Source organism: Dasypus novemcinctus, chromosome 24 (genome assembly GCF_030445035.2).
Source record: "Dasypus novemcinctus isolate mDasNov1 chromosome 24, mDasNov1.1.hap2, whole genome shotgun sequence".
Classification (NCBI taxonomy): Eukaryota; Metazoa; Chordata; class Mammalia; order Cingulata; family Dasypodidae; genus Dasypus; species Dasypus novemcinctus.
Window position 1 is genome coordinate 38071539 of NC_080696.1, and position 18001 is coordinate 38089539.

General features: G+C 43.7%; 1 protein-coding gene across 2 annotated transcripts in view; it reads right to left on the minus strand.

Annotated features, from left to right (window-relative positions):
* GSS (glutathione synthetase) overlaps positions 1–13564 on the minus strand; it is a 32137-nt gene extending 18573 nt beyond the window's left edge. Inside the window, exons 1-5 of one of the 2 annotated variants that reach the window (XM_058286969.1) lie at positions 13482–13564; positions 8819–8953; positions 3309–3454; positions 569–644; positions 136–275 (exon numbers count right to left, since the gene is read on the minus strand). In XM_058286969.1, coding sequence (XP_058142952.1) covers positions 136–275; positions 569–644; positions 3309–3454; positions 8819–8947 — 491 coding nt within the window. In that variant the 5' untranslated portion in view covers positions 8948–8953; positions 13482–13564. Of the gene's footprint in view, positions 1–135; positions 276–568; positions 645–3308; positions 3455–8818; positions 8954–13268; positions 13424–13481 lie in introns of those variants that run through there. The other variant, XM_058286968.2, reaches the window with a different exon arrangement.
* Between the last annotated feature and the right edge of the window lie 4437 nt (positions 13565–18001).

An 18001-nucleotide genomic window follows, 5' to 3' on the forward strand; every position in this document is an offset into this window, starting at 1 on the left:
CTTCAGGGGGAAACATGTAACCTGCAGCCCAGGAAGATATGGCCAGAATTGGAGATCTCTGGTCCAGCCTGTGACTGTAGGCCTGGGCCAGGCTGTCACCCCACAGGTGTTCCCAGGGCTGCCCAAGGGACCCACCGGTGCACAGCTGGAGTCCGGGAGGCCAGGCCTCCAAAGCTGGCAGAGATGGTGTTGATTTCAATCTGTTTCAGGGTTGGGGAGCCGTCTGCACTGTGCTGGAACATGTAGTCTGAACGGTTCAGGCCCAGGAACACGGTCTGTGAGGGAAAACTGAAGGCTGAGGACATCTGCCCAGGGGCTCCAGGGTCTGGCTATGGAGCACGTAGGTATCATGAAATCTTTGCAGAGATTAGAGGCAGTGGCTAACACTCCCAAACCCAGTGAGATGGTTCTTCTGGTCATCCCAGGATTGGCCACTGATACACAAATCCAGTGGGGACCAGTGAGAGGCACAGTCCCATGAGCTCAAGACCTGGGCCAAGTTCTTCTGTTAAAAAAAAACAGAGATGGGAAGGGCAGATCCCAGACAGGAGTGGGTGGGAAGGGTTACCTGGGCAATGCCCTCTTTCAGGACTTGCTTGTGGATGTCAAAAAGACGAGCAGTAAAGTCATCTCTTTTGATAGTGCTGGAGGAGGAAACAGAGAACATTTTCCAGGCTACCTGGGACCTTAAAGTCATGGAGTCCTACCCCAATCATTGACTCCTGAGTCCTCTCTGAGTTGCTCACTAAAACTTGAACACCCAGGAACAGTAAAGAACAATGGTTAAGAACCCAGCTCTAGAGTCAGATGACTTGGGTTCAGATCCCAACTCTTCCATTCACTACTAGACAACCTTAGAGTCACTTCACCTTTCTGAGTCTCAGTTTGCTCACCTACAAAATAAAGAGAAAAATAGTTGTATTTATATGATAGACTTGTGGTAACGATTAAATGAGTTCTTACATGTAAAGACCTGAATCTAGTGTTTGGTCCCAAGAAGAACTTGACAGTGACATGTGATATAACAATTCTATACTTGAATAGCTCTGATGGCTGGGCAACCTTTCTGGTGATCTAATATTTAACTCTGTAGATCCCCCTATCCCCTGGGACAAGTCTTCTTCTCCTCCCCTATGACAGCCTTCCAAGATTAGAAGATAGCAGTTATGACCTGTGCCCTAGTAAGACTTTTCTAACCCAAGCTAAATATCCTGTTTGGTTTTTTTCTTTCAATCTTCAGGATAGTTTCAAAGATAACACTAAATCCCATATAGAGAACTCCAATATACCTCTACCCACTCCCCCAGATATCCAGATTCACCAATTTTAACATTTTGCCACGCTTGCTGTATCATTTATTCTATCTATCCGTCTATTGATCTATTTTCTGAATATTTGTGTGTAGATTATATATATATAATACTGCCATGTACATTTCCTAAGAACAAGGCCATTCATTTATGTAACCACCTGTGGTTATCAAGTTCAAGAAATTTAACATTGAATTAAAATCTACAGTCTATATTCCATTTTTCCCCATATGTCCCAATCATGTCTCTATGAATCTTTTATCCTCTCTTGCTAGATCCCATCCAGCATCATATATCACATTTAATTATCATTGTCTCTTTAGCTGCTCTTTTTTTTTTAATTGTGGTAACATATATACAACATAAAAGTTCCCACTTCAACCACTCCCAAACATACCATTCAATGGGATTAATCATATTCACAATATTGAGGTGCTTTCACCACCTTCCATTACTGAAACTTTTCTCATCTCCAGAAACAGTAGTCCTATAGCCATTATGTATTAACTCCCTTTTCTCAAAAGCAAATGTTTCATCTAAATTATGTATACCCTGGCAACCATTAATCTAATTTCTGTCTCAGTGAGCTTGCATATTCTCTAATACTTTCATTGTAGTTTCTATGGGGCTTTAATTTAATATCTTAAATCTATAACAATCTTGTTTGCTTTGATACCAAATTGACTTTAATAATATATACAAACTAGATACCTGGCTTGCTGGCTCACCTTGTTACAGGGACCCCATTACAGACCAGCAAGAGGAGCTAAGTAGCTCAGTTTTGCCCAGAAGTTCCTCTGCTCCCCAGTCAGCTCTCTCATGGGGTCTTTCCCAGCCCTTGGCAAGGAAAGCAGAACCCCACTAAGCTTCAGTCTCCAAGCAACTTGAGACCCATTTTTCCTTTTCGGGGGAGGTGCTCCACTTTGACCCCATTTTAGGCTTCTGTTCTAACACATGTGCTCCCAGGGCTCTCTTCTCTCGGGAGCTGGGGTTTGTGAGTTTGTAAGGGGAAGGAGGAGTAGGGAACACAAAGGTTGCAGTGACTGGCTGCAGGGAAGGTCATCCCACATAATTGCATCATTAGGGTAAAAGTTATAAGCCAGGCTACTCCTTATTTTCAGAATTGTAGAGACAAAAGCTGGACCCAATCCAAGAAAGATCTTGGGGGAAGGTAGTGGTGGAGTTCATACATTTAGGATCAATTGAGATTTTAGCTGCAAGTCAATCATTTCCAAACTTCTTACCATTAATGATTCCTTTTCATATCTACCCTCACACTGAGATGCTCATCTTAAAAAGGTTTTATGTCTAACAAAAATAATTTGGTTTTCTTTTGAGAAATTAAAGATGGGAAAATCCCAAAGTGTCAATATATAATTCTAGAATAAAGCAAAGAAATTTCCCTTGTCTGAGTCTGAAGAAGAAGAAAAAAAAGATCAAAGTAGAAAAGACAGAGAGGGGTGGACAGAGAGGGGGTGAGCTATTTTAGGGGTTCTGTTTCCTCAGGTCCTTGGTATGGCCCAGTCTGCACTCCATCTCACTCACAATGAGAGGCCTGAGGTGGCAAGTAGGAGGTCACTACTTAGGACAAAAAATAGATCTGACTTTGAACCCAATAACCATCTCTGCCCTTTGTTTGCTATAAAACTGGGCTGACTTTCCTTAATTCCAAATGGAAATTTCAGTCTTCAAAGCAGAATCACAGAATGTCAGTGCTGGAAGGTACCCTAAATTTAAGCCAACCATTTTTAAGTGTCCATTTTACCCATGAGAAATTGAGATCCAAAGAAAGAAAGAGATTTGCTTGAGGTTATAAGTAGGAGAGCCAGAATTAGAGGCTAGCCCTCCTGGCTTCTAGTCCACTGCTTTTTCTTCTCCTCTCTGATCACCTGTCCCCATTCCACAAGTCAGCTTCCACAGCAATACTTCCTGGCTCCCCAATCTTCCAGCCTCTTGCTTCTAGTAGCTCCCAGCTCCCTGCACCCCACCACCTGGTACCTGGATAGAGTTTGCTCCAGGAAAGCAGCATTCTGGCTGACAGCATCCACGAGGAGGTTGAAGTCCATCTGCACAGCATAGGCCTGCTCCAGCAGGGCACTGGGCACCAGCGAGGGGAAGAGTGTGAATGGGGCATAGCTCACCACCTGGCCAAGGAGAGAGAGTCCAGGCAGGAGTAAACGCCTATGAATGGGTTGTCTTCCTACAAATAAAACCCCATGGAAAGTTTGGCCTACATTTTCTGAGAACATCAACTGCAGGGCAGTGGTTAACCCTGGGGAGGAATGGAGGGGAACAGGATGAGGAAGGCTTACAAAGGGAGCTTCTGGACTCAGTAACATTTTATCTCTTTACATATCAAAAAATAATTCAGAAAAAGACAGACAGAAATAGCAAGGAAGCTTACTAAAGCAGATGCTCCAAGAATAAAATAAAATAAAATTACAAAAAATTATTGAGCATTTACTGTGTGCAAGGGACTGTTTTAAATAATTTACATGGAGGGAAATGGATTTGGCTCAACTGATAGAGCATCCGCCTACCACATGGGAGGTCCAGGGTTCAAACCCAGGGCCTCCTGACCCATGTGGTGAGCTGGCCCATGCACAATGCTGATGTGCACAAGGAGTGACCTGGCATGCAGGGGTGCCCCCTAAGTAGGGGAGCCTCATGTGCAAGGAGTACGTCCCTCAAGGAGAGCTGCCCAGCACAAAAAAAGTGCAGCCTGCCCAGGATTGGCTCCGCACACATGGAGAGCTGACACAACAAAAAGAGACACAGATTCCCGATGACGCTGACAAGAATACAAGCGGACACAGAAGAACACACAGTGAATGGACAGAGAGAGAAGACAACTGGGGGGAGGCGGGTAAGGGGAGAGGAAAAAAACAACTACATGGAATCATCATTTAACTCTATGAGAAAGAAGCTATTATTATCAGCACTTGTCAGATAAGGGAACTGAGACTGAGAGAGGTTAAGTAATATGACCAAAGTTATATATAGCAGTGGAGCTTGGATTTGACTCAGGATGGTTATGATACACATGCAAAAACATGCACACTTGCACACATGCACACACACAGCTCCTAGCCATTTGATATCTAAGCCTTGGCCCCTCCCCTTGTCAGGACCTCACATCCTAGTCCCCTTGTCTTCAGGTTGGGAGTGAGGGAGAGTTCTGCTGGTAGAGCTACAGCAGAAGAGAACTCTGGCTCCCTGTGTAGAAGCCAGTAGTGGTTCCCCCAATATCGGAGATGACTTAGGTTACTAGGCCTGGAGTTTAGCTGCATTTTGGGTTCCTTGGACTTGGGCAGAGCCAAAAAACCCAAATATCATCTGCAATACTGCTTCTAGAAGGGGTAAATGCATTCTGAGATTCCCAAAAATAAATGAACTAGAACTTGGATAAGAGATGATAAGATGAACTTGTGACTTGTATTATGAAGATTTCTGAGTTTAACTTTGGAGTTTATATCACTTTGCCATTATAGTAGTCTGGATTTGGCAGACTGGAAATACGGTAGTTAGAAGTTGGCATTTAAAAATTTATTTTTTAAATATTATTGTTTTGAATAGATAATTTAAACATGATACAAATTTAAAAAGAACAGAAGGATATATAGTGAGAAGTATGTTTCACACCCACCCTGTCCCCCGTCACTCAGTTCTCCTCCCCACAGGCAAATGATATACTAGTGCCTCATGTATCTTTCCAGGTACCTTTATACTGATATATATGTCTACATATATATTTTCTTTTTTTACACATTTGGAAGCATATTATACATACATTATTCTGTCCTATGCTTTTACAGAGATATTTCTATATAAGTTCAAACAGAGCACTCTCACTCTTCCCTCCCCCCCTCCCCCCATGGCTCTCTTATCTGTTTGCTCATTGTTTTCATTGTTTGTTTGTTTGTTTGTTTCCGGTTGTTTGTTGATTTCACTTGTTTTTGCTCATTGTTCGGTTTTTTTTCTTTAGGAGGCACTAGAAACTGAACCCAGGACCTCCCATGTGGGAGGTGGGTGCCCAACTGCTTGAGCCATATCCACTCCCCTCTCACTTTTTTTAATGGCTACATAATATTCCATTCTTTGGCTATACCATCATTTTTTAAATCTATACCTTCTATTGATGAACATTTAGGTAGTTTCCTTTTTTCTCCCATTATAATAAATATTTCAATGAATATTCTAGTATATACAGCATTTTGTGTGTGAGAAGTCATATAAGATAAATTCCTAGAAGTAGAAATGTCAGGTAATTAGGGCAAATCCATTTTAAATTTTTATAGCTAGTTCCCAAATTACCCTCCTCAGCACATTCTAAGATAAAACTGAGGAAGGGTGTTTGTGAGAGTAAGGTTTATTCATCCTAAGCCTTTGAGTTAGAGTGGGAATTACTGAAGATTATGCAAGGGATGACCTAATACACTGAGAACATTTGCAGTGACTACAGGGGCATTTCCCTGGCTTTGAACTCAAAGGTCTGCCTCCCCCAACAAGCCCTATCTGGCCTGAAAAACTCCAGAGTTTTTCTGCTAAGACTTCCCTCTGCCTCTGAACCCAGTACTCATTATGAATTTGGAACCAATTGTATATAGCTTATCCAACTGCTCTCCACTGTCCACAGCATAAAGGCTGAAACACAGTCTTACCACTTTTGATAGTGATTTGGAACAAAATAATATTCTTCTATAAGAAAAACTATAGCACATGCATGACAATGAACATTCTGCTTCAAAACCAGGGAAACAATAGGGAATGATAAGAATTGTGGCAAACAGAGGAACTCACCTTATCTAAAGCAAGCAACCATAACTCTGCTCCACCCAGTTGCTGGCCTGCAGAAAAGTAGGCCCAGGGTTGCCAAATCAGATTTTTCAAGAGAAGTTGGAGATGCCTTTTTTTTTTTAACTTATGATTTCTTTAAATACTGGCACTGACTTTTTAAAACACTCTGGTGAAAAACTATTCACAATGCTTATCTCTGGGGAGGGAAGTAGAGTGGCTGGAGGAAGAAGTTTTACTCTATATTTGAATCCACTCAAAAAAATAAATTAACTCCCTACACACGGTAGCAACCAAACATTCAGCTTGCACGTAGCCAGTGTGCAGTCCTAATCAACAGGACAGTTACACTCCTTTCTCTGCCCTGCATCCAAAGCCTCTTGGGTCACTTACTTTGGCATGCCTTATTTCTTTTCTCTCTCTCTCTCTCTCTCTCTTTTTTTTTTTTGTCTTCTTTTGTTGTTGTTCATCTTTTTATGTTTGTTCTTTTTATTCTTTTGTTTTTTAATTTAATTTATTTTATTTTTTGTTGCCTGCCTTATTTCCCATATACCTACTTACATGGGCCACATTTCTCAACTGCATTTTCTTGAACATTTTTTGCCTTTTCATACATTTTGGTCTCTGCTATGCTATTTCTTTTCCCCACTTGTCTTTTAAAATCTAGTTCAAATACTACATTCCAGCTCCATCCTCTAGCCACAATGAATTGTTCTTTCTTGCACCTGTTCTATACAGTATGTGGGAGAAGCAGTTTAGAACATAGCCTCAGGAGCCAGAATTGTTGGGTTTGAATTCTAGCTTTGCCAATTACTCCACCATTTAGGTGACCTTGGGCAAGTTACTTAACCTCTCTGAACCTCATCTCTTTTGTGGTGAGAATTAAATGAGTTTTATATATCCAAATGTTTAGAATAGTGCCTGGCACACACTGAAGAAATGATAGCTAATATTGTGTATGTTTATGTTTCCTTGTAGAATTGACATTATTTGTCTTGTGGTACATTCTCCAACTAAGCCATGAACTTGAGACCAGGGCCCCTGGCTGACTCATCTCTATGTCTTCAGCACCTACAACTGCACCCGGTAAGGAGTTGGAAGTAATCTCACACACACATGCACATACATACACTTCCTTTCTTTTTCTCTGGATTGAGAATCTCGTTAAAGACTATGCTTTTGCTAGGCTCTGTTAACTTCCAGGAAGACGTTCATACAACACCTGTTGATTAACAGAAGAAATAAAAGCTTGGAAGGGAAAATGTTTTATCTTGGGTTCAGACAAGCAGTTCACAAAATCTGTGAATCTAAATTTCACAGTCCATTCAATTATATTCCTAAAGCCAGAGGCAGATCTTCCACAGAATCAGCCTGCCTTCCACTGGTAGCCACTCTCATTCACTCTGGCCCCAGCAAAGACTTACTGAGTTTAGACTCTCCACCAAGCTCCACACTAGGTTCTGGGTATTCAGAGACCAAAACAAAAGAAAGAATTGTGGCAACTTTTTAGTTACCAATATGGATTATGGATGGTTTTCAAGGTACACTATTAAGTTAAAAAGAGCAAGATAAAGGAGAGCTTGTCCTGAATAAACTATCTGAAAAGGTATACAAGAAGCTAAAACAAATCTCCTATATTTTCAATGAAACATTTATGTAATCTAAAGCTTCTTTAAAAATAAAGAATTATTCTTATATATATATATAAAAAAGGAAGCTAAAACACAGATTACTTTTAGTAGGAGAACGGGATGGCTAGGGGATGTGGAAGGGAGGATTACTTTACACTATAAATACTTGTACCCTTTGAATTTTGAACCATGAGACTGTTTTTACCTAGTCACAAAATTAAAGTTTATGGGCTTTTTGCTTTTTTAAAGAATGATATTTTTAAAAAGATGCTGTTTGGACTCAGCTGTACTTTGATGTATTAACACTCACACAAGTGCCTGAACAGGCATATATACAAATGATGTTCTCTGTAGTACTCTTTGTAATCATAAAAGCATCAGAAATCACAAAATTATCACCAGTAAAGGAAAGTTAAACTGTGAGATATCCACACCGAGAATACTATGCATCAGAATGAAGCTGACACCCAATGGAAGGAATTGGAAAGACTCCTAAGACAGACTGTTAAAGGAAAAGGAAAAACAAGTCGCAGATTAATATGTTTGATCCAATTTATGCTTTTAAAAACTGTGTATATATATATATATATATATATACATATATATATATACACACGATTTTACACACACACACATATGTGTATGTGTGTGTGTGTGTGCAGAGAAAGACCTGGAAGGATACACTACAAATCAATTACAGAGAAGGCAGTGTGATTAGGTGCTGTTAATAAATAATAGCTCACTGGGCAAAGTGATTTACGTCAATTAGCTCTGTAGCTCTAATTCTCTTACCAACCCAATAAGGTAGGCCCTATTATTTTCCTCCCTCCCCCCCCCCACTTTTAAAAAATCCCTTTTTTATCTTTGAAGAAACAGTAGCTGAGAGAGGTTAAGTAACTTACTAAGTCACACTTCAAATCCCAGATTTAAATTTGACTACTCCATCATGCTGCTTTTTACTTAATACACTTTTAGAGATTACTTTAGGTTATAGAAAAAAATAAAATAAAAGAGATATAGTTCCTGCTCCAAAGAACTGCTCTCAGTGTGGCTGGTGCTGTGGGGAGGGGCCAGTGAGCTTACGTCTGATGAGCTGGGCTCCTGCGAGGTCCTCAGCAGCACGCCCTCAGCCAGGGCTCGGTCCACTGCCTGCTGGGCCAGTTCCCCCAGCTGCTGCTCATCCTGCAAGAGGCTCCCCCAGCCAGTGGCCATCCCAGCCTGCAACACATAGAGAGGAAGGCTTGGTGACAGATGGCCCAGAGTCCAGTGACCACTGAGACCAGCTGATGGCCACCCCCAAAATGGCAGAACCCTAACTTCTGTTGGAAGGAACGGGAACAGCATGGTACAGTAGAGTGAACACTAGCTGATCCCAGCTCTTAACTACTTCCATGTGCACAAAACGACAGAAAGGTTGACAAAGCATTTCCATAGTCAATCTCTCTTTTGATTCCTACTAAAATGATGGCATTATTCTCACTTTGAAAGTAACAAAGTGGAAGCTCACAGAGGCGAAATGCCTTGCCAGGAAAAGTCTGGGCGTGAACCCAGATCTCTGAGCTCCCAGCCCAATGCTCATCATTAAAGAAAATAGGACTAAGGTCACATGTGATTGGGACAAGTTCCTTCCCCTCCCAAAGCTTCAGAATCCCTACATGTGAAACAAGGGGGATGGATTGGAACAGTGGTTTCCAAATCGAGCTGAACATTCTGGAGAGTTTGGGAAAGAATACAGATTCCTAGGTGCCACAAGAAGGGCTGAGGCTCTGTATTTTTAACAAACTCTCCAGGGATGGAAACTATTGCAGATTAATTTCCCTTCTAGCTTTGACAACCCATATCTGCAGATCTCAAATAAATTCCACAGGTGAAACCCAGGGAAAGCAAGTTCTTTGTGGAATATCTTGAAATGCTAAAGCAAACTCTTCTTTCATACTAACCAGAAGCAAACTTACAGGAAGCGATGATATGTTATGTATGAATATCTCCAAAGCACCGAAAGACAGAAACTATTTTGAGGAATCACATTAGCAAGATAGAAATAGCAGGAAATTCATATGAGCAGGAAATCCAAGTGCCAAATGTAGCTGGAGGAGTCTGTTTGCTCAGAGACAGATAGAGGTGTACCAACTCACACTCTGATACTCATTCATTTTGCAGCCAGTCCCAGAAGTTTAATACGACTTGGATAAAAATCAGGAATCTCCATTCATTAATTTTGTTTTTCCCTACCGTTATTTAATTTTAGGAAAAGAACATGGCTGCCCAGCTCAGAAAATGTCAGTGGCCTCCAGGAAGACAGTTAGAGAATGACAGGTAACCTACATTACATTTCAGCTGTTCTGTCCCCCTCTCCCCATGACAGAACTGGTGCTAGACAGATTATGAAAATCAGTTAGCCTCAGCACAACATTTTGAAAGAATGAGCACATGATCTCAAGGGGGTCCTGACAACATTCATGTTGGATGAGAGACGGAAGACAGCAGGGTAGAAAAAGGAGCTCCAGAGTCAGACAAGCCTGGTTTAAGTCTGTAGTAATATTACCTCCCTTAAAACTAAGGTTGCTGTATAGCTGAAATGAGAAAAATCTGTACAAAGTTCCTCAGCAGTGTCTGGAGCTCTGCCCATGGGAGCTCTGCATTTTGGCTGTACCTACTTTACAGGTGGGAGGGGTCTCGTCCCAGCTCACACAGCAGTCTGGTGATGAAGCCAGGACTAGAACCTATGACTCTGACATTAGAGCAATCCAACTGTTAGCGGAAAGCTCTGGGTTTCTAGGTTCTTGGCTATGTTGCATAAAGGAATTTAAGGACGTGCCATAGGGTAGGCAAAGGAGTAAAGAGTTTTTTAAGGAATGAGAAAAAGAAAAAGTACACACCTGAGATAGGGGTACGGGCCATGCTACAGGGTGAGACCCATGTGTGAGGCCCTGGGGTCGGCCTTTTTAAGGCCTTTCCTCCTCCCCTTTCCCAATATAAGGAGGGATCTCAGCTATTTGCCTTTACCAGTACAGAGGCCTTTCTGTTTGGAGTTATCCAGGGCTTCTTCTGAGCCCAGGAATTTCAAATGGAACCTCATGACCAGAGTCTTTGGTGGGTTTTTCAGTTGTAATGGTTATGGCTTTGTTCTCAATGAGCTGCCTTCCCTCACCACCTTGAGCCACTTCCTGTATCGATTTCCAGGTGGGGTCTTGTGCCTATGTTCAGACCAGCAGCCTTCCCTGTTTCTATACTAACCTGCCTCAGAACCCTCCATTAGCCCCCATCTCTCCATGACTCTGGGATTCAACATCTCTCTACTAATGGGCTTTTGTTCAGTAGGTAAACATTGATTGACACTAATGCCAGGATCTCGGCTAGGAGCTGAGGACACAGAGAAAAGACATAAAATAATCGATACAGGAAGTGGCTGTGGCTCAATCAATTGGGCTCCCGTTTACCATATGAGAAGGCAAGCTGGCCCACACCCACGGAGAGTGGGCGCAGCAAGATGACACAACAAAGGGAGACAAGCAGACAAGCAGAACGCGCAGCAAATAGACACAGAGAGCAGACAGCAAGCAAGTTGCAAGGGGGGAGATAAATTAAAAAAAAAAATCGATATGAAAAATTGATTTTTTATCTGTTACGAGAGTGCAGAAGCTGTGGGGGCACTGAAGAGGGGGAAATGATTGCCTGGGAGGGTGGTTGAAGAAGGCTCAAGGTGGTGGTGTGTGAGTCAGACATCTTCAAAATGTGTTCAAATTCCAGAAGGGGAGAAAAGTGCAAGGACATTTGAGGTAGAATTATTTGTGTGCAAAGGCATGGTCATCTGAAAAGATGAAAGGTTTGCTGCTACTAGTGTGTAGGATACAGGGGAGGGGCATGGTGTAGTTTTTTTGGTTTCTTCTCATCTCTTTGGCCACTCTTTCTTTCTCTTTAAGACATTTCTTCCTCTGATTATCTCTAAAATAATGGGCTTCCTATGTCTTTTGCCCTGGGCCCTATTTTTCTCATTCAACATACTATCCATGGACTGTCTGAGGGCTTCTTGTACTTTCATTTCTGTTTTGCTGATACTCAAATCTATACTTTCACACCAGTTCTTTTCTGACTTCAAATTAAGAACATTCAACTGCTTGCCAGGAAACTCCAAAAAACAAGAACAGGATTTGTTGTCTCTCCACAAGCCTATTCTCCTCTAATAAACCCCATCCAGACACCCAAGCCTTGCACTTCTCTCCTAAACCACACCTCCCCAAATCCTGCAGATTCTTCTGCCTAAATTGAATTCCTCGATTTCTCATCTCTGATCTGACCCCAGCCCTGGCCACCGTGGTCTCTTCCCAGGCATTAAACAGATTGGGAGTGAGGTATCTTCTTGACCAGGATATGTAAGTGAAGATTAAGAAACATTATATAGATGCTTTATAAATTAGCCAAAAGGGTTAATATCTGCAATTATTGAAACTGGCTTGACTGACTTCACCCTTTGTATGTGGCCATTTCCAACTAAAGACCTGCCATTGTAATGATTACTCCAGATCATACCTTTGTATATGAACATTTCTACTGAAAGGGGGGACCACTCCACCTTCCACTGTTCCCTATACATATGAAAAACCTTATTGCTGTTTTTTGTAACTCCCTTTCCCAGGGGGCTTGATCTCTGATAATGGTTGTAACTTTGTAACTCATACAACCCCCCCCCCCTTTATACCCACTCCCATCCTGGTTCAGTCCCTTAATGTTTATTAATGACAGAACCTGTATAAACTCCACCCCAATTACTCATTAGCATCCTGATGTTATAAAATGCTAAAACTTCTGCAAATCATAGAGGCAGTTTTGGGCCATGAGGCCTACTGTGCTCCTTTGCTTGTGTAACCAAGTAAACTTTCGCTCTCTTTGAAAGCTGGGTTTCACGGGAACAGGAGTAGCTCAATGGTTTGAGCAACTGCTTCCCATGTACAACACCCGGGTTCAATCCCAGGTACCTCCTTTAAAAAAAAAGTGAAACCCGGGTGTCTCAGGAATTGGCTTTAAAGAGCCATCAGGAGAAGAAAAAATAACCCTGCTTTTGGTCGGATCTTCTGTCCCCCTTCCCGACCTTGGCAAGTGCTGGTGTCTCTCTTTGGAACATTGTGCACCCACTACTCCTGACCAGGGTTCTTAATTTCGGAAGCCATCCCTGTTCTTCTCTGCCCAGGCGTCTACTGCCCACTGCTCTTCTCTATTCCAGAGGAAGTGTGATTGTCTTGATCACTCTCCATCTCTAGAGCCTGATAGTGTACTTAGTGAACGCTAAATGACTGACTGACAGGCTGGGGCTAGATCACCAGAAGCCTTAAAACGCCCACAAGAAAACCGGCCGGACTTTATCCCGAGGGCGAGGCCCGCGCCGGGATGGGGCCCAGGGCAACGACACCGCCACAAGCCCAGGCCTGCTCCACTACACCAGCCAGCTCGCTCCCACCTCGTACCAAAACTGGCCTTATGGCTCCCAGTTGTGGGCTTTTAGTTGCTGTTTTTTAAACTCCGGTTCTGATCTCACCGGCAAAGTGTCCCTGATAACCGACCCGATCGGAGATCAACACGCGACAGCCCACCCCTCTCCAGACAACAGTTTGACCGTCTGTGCGATGGGTTTGAACTGAAGATCTCCCGGCTTCGGGGATTGCAAATCTCTGGCCAGACCCCTCCCTCACAGCCTTCCTTCCGAGGAAACGTGACCCTTGTCGGCCGCCGTTGCCGCGTCCCAACCTACTCGTTCGTGGTCCGGCGGAACACAGCACTCAAGGCCCCTCGCGCCGTTACTCGAGACCCAGGGGGCGTGGCCTCGGTGCGACCGAGTGCGCTTGCGCGGACCGCCCCAGCTAGCTATTAGGAGTAGGGTGGGGGAGGAGACCTGTGGCTACGGAGCTGGACGGCGGCCGGGAAGGGGCAGTTTGGGTGTGGACAGTCTTGGCAGTAGGGCTACGTTGGATGGACCCTGGCAGACGGACACGGGAAGGAGGGGAGGGTTTAGACTAGGTCTGGGGTTGGTGGGGAGCTCCGGGAATGCAGAGCTCGTAGAGCGTCAGAGCTGGTGGGTCCAGTTTAAAACCGGGAAACTGATGCCCCGAGTGGGACAGTGGATACCGCAGGGACGCCTCGTTAGTGGGACGAGCGTGGTAATAGAGGCCCAGAGACGGACCAAGACCCATGCAGGATCCCATAATGCGTTAGGCTAAAAAAAAACACAACGGGCTTCTGTTTTCCAGCCTGGTAAGGGCCCAAAAAGCCCACCTGATTTCCCTAGGATAGCAGCATGAAGAGCCTTAGAAGCCAAAGGAAAGTATTTTCATTTTTCCTGTAATTTTTGAGGTTAGGAATGTTTGGGAGTGGCCTAGTGTTTCCCAAAGTGTCCAATACTACTTGCATCAGGATCTGGGGCAGTTTTTAAAAACTGCCTTCTTAACCCGCACCCCTACTCCCATGGTGGTCCCAGGGCCTTAACTTTTTCTACTTTGTGGGCTGTGTTATGATTCGTCTTCATCAGAAGCACCTGGTGTGACTTTCAGTTAAATTGACCTAAATTTATCAATCTAGGGCTCTAGGGAATTAACCACAACTAAGACACAGCCCATGTTTTCACATCTGATTAAGAAGGCAAAGAGGAGGGAATCAGGGAAAACTTAACTGAATCTTGAAAGATGAGTAGAAATGTGTAGGCAGCAAGGGGGTAAAGGGAATATAGTTCCAAGTAGCAGGAACAGAATCTCAAAAGCATGTAATTCTAGTCTTGTTTTAGGGACAGGGGGAGTTTGGTGTGGATAATGAGGAGAACCTGGGAGTTGGAGCAGAATGTTAGAGCAGAATATTCAATCTGGGTAGCCTTGAAGGCTAGGTTCAGGACTTTGGCATTTATTCATTGGGCAATGGGGAGCTGTTTAAGGGTTTTAAGCAGGGGAGAGCTGTGGTCAGATTTGTATTAGACACTTTCCCATGTGACAAATGGTTTGGAAGTTGGGGGCCGAGGGCGGAGAGATCTTTTGCAGTTGTTGGTGTATGAGATGATGAGGCCTGAGTGGGACAATGACTTGTGGGAGATGGAGACAAGGGGACAGATTAAAGAAAGATTTAGGAGTACAACCACGACTGATTGTATATCAGTGGCTCAATCCTGGGGCCAGGATCCTTCCAACTCCTCAAATAAAGCTTGTGTATTTTCTGACTGCAGGATAGGCTGAGTTCTCCAATCTTGTCCTGGGGGAGTTGGAGTGTGAAGTGTTTGGTTATTGCCAAGACAGTCTTTCCATTATATCCTTTCCTTGTCTGCTTTTGTACCTAAAGAGTCTGAAGCAACAATTAGTTCTCTGTGCAGGTTCCCCTCGTCCAAGATGAGTGCCAAATGATGTGTATCCAGTGTGTCTTGGTGAGATTTGGGGAGGATTCCAGACCTTAATAGCTCTTTGGTCAAGTCACCTCACCTTTGGAAGGTAAGGTGACTTTATTCCAATTTTGTAGCTGTGGCAGCTGAGGTTCAAAAGGTACTTGGGGTGTTGATGCAAAATACCAGAAATCTGTTGGCTTTTATAAAGGGTATTTATTTGGGGTAGAAGCTTACAGTTACCAGGCCATAAAGCATAAGTGAGTTCCCTCACCAAAGTCTTTTTTTTTAATTTATTTCTCTCCCCCTCCCTACCTCCAGTTGTCTGCTTTCTGTATCCATTCGCTGTGTGTTCTGTGTCCGCTTGTATTCTTGTCATTGGCACCTGGAATTTGTCTCGTTTTGTTGTGTCATCTTGCTGTGTCAGCTCTCCATGTGTGCGGTGGTGTGCTCCTTGCACATGAGGCTCCCCTTTGCGAAGGACACCTTTGGGTGGCACGGCAGTCCTTGCACCCATCAGCACTGCGCATGGGCCAGCTCATCACACAGGTCAGGAGGCCCTGGGTTTGAACCTTGGACCTCCCATGTGGTAGGCAGATGCCCTATCCGTTGGGTCAAATCCGCTTCCCATCACCAAAGTCTTGCCACGTGTTGGAGCTAGATGGCTGCCAAAGTCTGCCAAGAGTTCAGGCTTCCTGGGTTCCTCTCTTCCCAGGGCTTATTTCTTTCTGGGCTCAGCTCCCCTGTTCTCTGTAAACTATCAAGCAAACAGCTCATCTCTTCCTGGGGCCTTTGCTGTGTCTAATCAAGCCTTCTCTCTGCTCCTCTATGTCCTTACTTCCTGGGCTCCAGCATCCAAAACTTCAAACTCCCTTCTCTACAGTGTGGTTTCTCAATGTCCTACTGATGTGGCCCACTCAAATCCTCAGTCATTATTTAATCAAGTAAAAGAGAAACCTCTGAATCCGATATAATCTAATATGCCCAGAGGAACAGACCAGTTTACGAATATAATCCAATATCTATTTTTGGAATCCATGAACAGTATCAAACTGCCACATATGCTTTGTTCATTGGGTTACCTTGTGGGACTGGAAGTGAAGGACTCTTGGCCAAGGATCTTCCCAGCTAGTCTTTGTCTTCCCTTTTCCCTCCCTGGATGCTTTGTCCCTATATCTTGGCCTGACTGACTCCCTGACATTCAGATTTTCCTCCTCAGTGCTTCACCCCCTACCCTAACCCTATCAGTCTGTCATATTAGTCTGTTTATTTTTTCGTAGCAATATTAGTGTCCAAAATTATTAGTTGTATTTATTTGCTTCCGTACACTCTAAAGTGAGCTTCATAAGTACAGGGATAACATCTGTCTTGTTCACTACTTTAACTCCAGCACTTGGAGTGGTACCTGCCACATAGTAGATAGTCAGTAATATATGTTGAATAGTGGAAATGGGCTGGGGAGGGAGAAAGGGAAGGAAGCTAACATTTAGTGAGAGATTAGCATGTTTCAGGATTTTCTCATACATTGCCTCTTTTAATCCCCTCACAGCCTTTCAGGGTAGGTACTGCATCTCCATTGGGTGGGTAAAAAAATATGCGAAGGGAGGTCAAGTGAGTGGTTCTTTACTTTTGAGGCCATAGACTCCTTTGGGAATCTCTATTAGACACAAACTTTTTATTTTTTTTCATTTTTGAGGTACTGGGGGCTGGGGATTGAACCCAGGACTTCCTATGTGGGAAGCTGGCACTCAACCACTGAGTGACATCAGCTTCTCTGAAGTGGTTTTTCTTTTGTTTTTGCTTGTTGTTTGTTTTTGTTTTTTTCAGGAGGCACCAGGAACTGAACCAAGGACCTCCCGTGTGGGAGGTGGGTGCTCAACCACTTGAGCCACATCTGCTCCCCAGACACAAACTTTTTGCATCTAATTCACAGACCTCTTCTGGCCTACTCAGGGAGCCCAGACCAAAAAACTCTGGAATTAGGAACTTGCCCAACACTCTCTCTGGCTCCAAGCCTGTGCTGGTTCCTTACTTCATGGCAAACAGAGATTCCATTTAGCAGAGTACAGGGAATCTGCTTAAAAATCGGAGCAGAGGGAGATAAGGGTGTCTCAGATCTGGGTTCAAACCTGACTCCACAACCTACTAACAGTGTGACCATGGACAAGTTATCTCACCTCTCTGAACCTCACTTTCCTCACTTTTAAAATAGAGTTTATTTTTTCCTACTAATCATCCTTCTTTACTAATCTGTTCACTAAGTGCCAGGCATTTGGCTAATGGCTTTACAACCATTATCTCACTTTCACCCTTCAAGAACAATACCATTAACTCTTCATTTCACAGCTGGGGAAGTGGAGGCTCTGAGTTTTCAAAGATCACACTGCTTGGCATTGTTAACAATTGTGCTCCCACAAATGCACCTTGGGATATGCCATGAGCTCTGGCTACCCAAGGCTGACTTTTGGGTTCCTCCCCATCTCTCTTACTAGGATTTCTGGGGACATTTGTGTCTAAATTATATGGAAAAAGATAAGCTGCTGGGCTGCACTGCAGTGTGAGTGGGAGCCAATTACTTAACTTTTTGCCTTGCCTTTCCCCTTTAAGGGCATCTCCCCAGGTCTGGACTGTACTCTTAATTGGGACCTCTCTGTTAGACCCTCTGTTCACAGGGCTGCTCTCTTTTTAGCAGTGACATCACCTGCCTGGTATTGTCATTTATGAGCCTGTCTCCCCACCTGGCGGGAGGCCACTGCTCTGCCAGGCAGAGTGGAATTCCTCTGTCTTCCAGCCCCTAGCACAGGCCTGGCCCAGCTGGGCTGTTCAGGAAATGCCTATAGAATCAAAATGAGGATTGTTCCATTTGTTGAGGATTTACTGCGTGCCAGGCTTTTCCCAGACACTTTATATGTGCT